This window comes from Tachysurus vachellii, chromosome 21 (genome assembly GCF_030014155.1).
Source record: "Tachysurus vachellii isolate PV-2020 chromosome 21, HZAU_Pvac_v1, whole genome shotgun sequence".
Classification (NCBI taxonomy): domain Eukaryota; kingdom Metazoa; phylum Chordata; class Actinopteri; order Siluriformes; family Bagridae; genus Tachysurus; species Tachysurus vachellii.
In genome coordinates, this window is record NC_083480.1 from 6175145 (window position 1) to 6180103 (window position 4959).

Here is a 4959-nt window from a genome sequence, read left to right on the forward strand (position 1 = left end):
CGCTGCTTCTAGAAATGACCAGTGGGTGGTACAACAACAACAATTAAAAGAAGAGCTGAAAGCGTGGATGAACACACAGTTGTTCAACAATGTCTGAGACCATGTCGTCTCAGAGGAAGCCCTCGGCTAACAAGAATATAAAGAAGCTGCGTACATTGACCGTGGTGTGCAACCTGGCACGGAGTTGGCAACAGTGGATATGTGAGAACGAAGAAAAGCAGGCTAGTGAACCCAAAGGCTGGGCCCCAGACAGCATTGACAAGGGCAACGCTGAAAAGCACGAACCAAAGAAACCTGCATCTATTGAGAAGAAGACAAAAACGGCTCAAGACAACGAGAGTGGATCAGAGGATTCCCGCATTAAGACCAAACAGGTGGTGAAAACAGTGACACGAGATGTTCAAGAGAAGGGTGCAGGCATTGAGTTCCTGACCAACCGCATTTGTAAAGACCCAGCGGAAGAAGAGCTGGACAGGATGCTGAAAAAGAGTTCACCCACCCTGCGCAGGAACTGCTCCAACATGGTGTCAGAGCTTAAGCAGAGCTGGAACGTAGCAGAAAATGAACGGATTTCTGAGAACCAGGAAAATGCGGAAGAGAGAGATACAGACTCATCATCCATCAGGATCAAGAGACCATCATCACTTGGGTGAGTGTGATTTTTCTAAGGCTTTCCACAGCTACACTCTGATAATGAGTTATTCAATCAGCTCGCTTCCCGTGTAGTAAAAATTGTGTATTAAGAGCTGAAACTGGGTTAAATTATTCAGCAGTTATATTTGGAAAGTTTTTTTTTTTTAATTACTATTGCTATTAATAATGTGAGCTTAATTAGTACATGCGCTTTTATTTACTCTGACTTGTATATCGTTTGACGTTACACGTGTATCATGAAATGACATCTTTGGCCTAACGATTTCTATCAAACATTTTATTTTTATTCTTTTTTTTTTTTTTTTTTTTTACCAAGATGTACATTTACTGTAATGTACAATATTCCACAGCTTATTAGAGATAACCATGATTTCTTCTTTACTTGCAGGCACCCTGACATGCAGTGTAATTAAGTCTACAGATGTAATATCACTGTAGTCAATTAGGTCCATCGTAATTAAATCGCCCTTCAAACATCTCATCACCGCACGCTCAGTATGTGAAACCATGAGACTCCTCTAGGCCACCTTTCTAAATCCTGTCAGAAAATCAGCTATTATCAGATTCAGGCAAACCAGTTCCTAAACATTACAAATCAGAAATGTATTTTTCCAGAAAGTATATGTTTTGCCAAAGTCGTTTCTTTATTTCTTCACATAAATCGCTGACAGCTTTTAGGAAAATTAATAAAGGGACATTCTGATACATCACCCATAATGATATATCAAATGTCCAGTATCCAAGAACCAAGGCAAATAATTCATCATTGTTTTTGTGTGAAGAAAGAACCAAGTTCCATTGGATATTCAATTAACAAGTATTTGGGTATTCGGTTTCTGACCTCATAACATTTTTATAGTCAAGTGTGGTTTATTTATGTGTGTGCGGTCATATGTTTGAAATACTAGATTTATTACAATTGTCGAAAACTGTTGATTTCACAAATTTTGTTGTATTTGTATTATCACAGGTCCAAGAACGAAGTAGAGGATGCCAATAAAATTAATGCTCGCTCAGGCAAGTACAGCGCCGTGGGGAGCCTCAAGAGCCGCTGGCAAAACTGGGCGTCAGAGCACAACGAGAGCCAAAAACTCAACCCCTTTAGCGAGGATTTCGATTACGAGTTCTCCATGTCCTTGCGTCTGCGGAAGGGAGAGGAAGGCTATGGCAGGCCCAAGGAGGGCAGCAAGACGGCAGAGAGAGCCAAACGGGCTGAAGCGCACATCCATCGAGAGATTGAACACATGTGCTTCATCATCAGGACTATGGCTGGCCCTGACCCGGATGGTTACGTCCGGATAACCTTTGGTGAGCTGTTTGACAGATATGTGAGGATTTCAGACAAGGTAGTGGGCATTCTCATGAGAGCCCGGAAGCATGGCAAGGTGGACTTTGAAGGAGAGATGCTGTGGCAGGGTCGCGATGATGGAGTTATCATTACACTGCTTGTTTGACACAAACATGATGCCATTTTATAACATAATGCACTCTGACAAAAAAAAAAAAAAAAAAGGAGCTTTGATTTTGCTGCTAGAAATGGGAAGAAGTATTAATATATAATAATGGTATGAGGGTGGCGCTGATGTTACTGATAAATCAGTTTTATTTTATTGATGGATTATTGTTATTAGTAGATTATTATTTAAATTTCTCATGATTTTATATGAACTGATGTTTTTTAAACACATTATTTTGATGTATTTATCTATGACGTGTGTGCATGTTTGTATTTGCCAGACAATAGACTCCAGTCCAATTCTGTATTCAGCATGCCCTGGCTGATTTCCACACGTAAATCAAACGTGCTACGTTTTACACTCACAGCTGCAGGAGAGAAGAATTTTCGGGCATAAAGGTGAAAAGTCAAATAATCCTGGTAACATGATCATATATTACATTCATTCATTCATTCATCTTCTACCGCTTATCCGAACTACCTCGGGTCACGGGGAGCCTGTGCCTATCTCAGGCGTCATCGGGCATCAAGGCAGGATTCACCCTGGACGGAGTGCCAACCCATCGCAGGGCACACACACACTCTCATTCACTCACGCAATCACACACTAGGGACAATTTTCCAGAGATGCCAATCAACCTACCATGCATGTCTTTGGACCGGGGGAGGAAACCGGAGTACCCGGAGGAAACCCCCGAGGCACGGGGAGAACATGCAAACTCCACACACACAAGGCGGAGGCGGGAATCGAACCCCGACCCTGGAGGTGTGAGGCGAACGTGCTAACCACTAAGCCACCGTGCCCCCCATATATTACATATAATGCTAAATAGTGAGGTGACGAATAATCAGCCATCATGTAAGGAGTGTTTTTTCCCCATTTTATTCCCCAGTATTAACCCCTTTTTACACTTGTAAAATATTTTTCTATTCAAAAACGGAAATTGTATTATTATGAAATGCCACCTGTCCATATTTGGCTCCTATAGTCTATAGTCATGATGACGCCATCCCTCGAGCAGGCAGGGTGTCATCTAATTGGAGGTCTGCTTTAGATTACTCCAAGCGAATACAAAGAGAATGTCAAAGGCCTGCAATAAGCCACATACATCACACTTTACATTATATGGACTATTAAAATTAAACATGGTGTTTTATGAAGACACATTATGCCTCCACACCTTCATCTTAGTTCATAAATGGGTCAGTGAGCTAATGAACAGGTTTCATTTAAAATACGTGCATCATCGAAGAGTTTGTAATGAGCATTTACATCCACCAGCCCGAGCACTGGAATACGGAATATCCATTAACTTCCCTTTGCTTTCTGAACTATTCATGAGATCTGATGAACTGTGAAAAACTGAAATTTAGTAGTAGGTCTGCTTTTTAAGAAGATCTGCTCATACAGTAGGCTACATTTTACATTGAATAAGTCTTATACATGAAGAAAACAAGTGAATGTGACAACAAGCCAACAGAACGCTACTATGAATGCATATGGAGAAAATACTGACACAGGACCTCATTTATCAAGCTGGATACAAGCACATTTATTTGTAAATCCTTCATGGGAGAATTTTATTGGAAAAAAATTGCATCCCAAGAGAGGATGTGCAAATTGACATATAAGGAAGCTCACTAACATGATCCTGGATTTTATGGCGGTGATTCATGTAACGTGTGATGAGTTAATCATTGTAATTAATTGGATTACTTTGTCGGCCATTTCGTGTTCACGAATGAAGAAAATCGTAATTAAAATAAATAGAATTATTGAATCAACACAAAACAAAAGTCTTCATGTCCTACAAAGTTGCATTATTGGAACATAATCACACACCATACTTAAACTATAAACTTTTAGGTTTAGATGCACAGTATCCTCCACCATCAACTAAAAATACAGAGGCACTTTAAAGCTGTTCTGGTGGATTATAGTGGCCCAACACACATGTTGGTTTTTTATTTGTCACCCATTTAATTTGACATGAGTATAATGATGTTCCTTTATCCTTATCACATCAAAAGTGAGGTTGTTAACCCAGTGCTTAGTCATTGCTTCTTCAGTTCATCTATAAAGGGAACTTATTAGTGAAGATAAAGTCAGCGTGAAGTATTTTATAGTCATTTATATAGTCAATTATAGTATTATATAGTCATTGGCGATAATAAAGGCTTCTATGCCCGCCGTTCTTCTTCTTCTTCTTAGATATACATTTTTATACTAAAATGCTTAAATTCTAAGAAAATATAGGTTGTCTGAACCACTGAAAATGGATTAAACACCAATGCAAATACATCAGGTCATAATACATTCCTGCAAAGTATCAGTCATATCTGATATCTACATATCTACATATCATGCAATGAAGTGTTTTCAGACTGTGCTTGACAATAGACATGCAATTATTTTGAATGACTTTTGACTGCCCTCTACCGGCAAAATGGCATAACTCCAATTTATTTAAGTTGCAACGAGCAAAGTCCAGGATGAAACTGCCAAGAAAAAATAGCTGTAGTGAATACAACGACTTGTGGTAGTTAAAGCCATAATAAAGTTCCTTAAAAAATACAAATGTGATTTGAATACAGATGTTCTTTGATTAAGACTCAGGTGTGTCTTCTACCTGTGATAGCAGCCTACATGTGATTGTTATGTAACCAGTGAAAGCAAATGCTTACCTGACTGGTCTTGCAGGACTGTATCAGAAAACACTTGTATCTGGTTTCAAAATCAAGCACACCAAACAACGAGATTGTTTCACCTCTGGATCAGAAAAGCAACATTTATCACACAGGACTGTAGGAGTTTTCTTTTTCCACTTAAGAACTAAAGCTTGTATACA

At 39.3% G+C, this 4959-nt stretch overlaps 1 protein-coding gene across 1 annotated transcript; it reads left to right on the top strand.

Moving 5' to 3' along the window:
- On the top strand, window positions 1–4899 carry abrab (actin binding Rho activating protein b). The gene is made up of 2 exons (XM_060896788.1): window positions 1–649; window positions 1625–4899. The coding sequence occupies exons 1-2, from the start codon at window positions 90–92 to the stop codon at window positions 2106–2108; spliced, it is 1044 nt and encodes a 347-aa protein (XP_060752771.1). The 5' UTR covers window positions 1–89; the 3' UTR covers window positions 2109–4899.
- The last annotated feature ends 60 nt before the right edge of the window (window positions 4900–4959 follow it).

Coding starts and splice junctions, on each gene's coding strand:
- abrab (XM_060896788.1), top strand. CDS start 90: ATGTCTGAGACCATGTCGTCTCAGAGGAAGCCCTCGGCTAACAAGAAT. Junction 650..1,624: donor AAGAGACCATCATCACTTGG/GTGAGTGTGATT, acceptor GTATTATCACAG/GTCCAAGAACGAAGTAGAGG.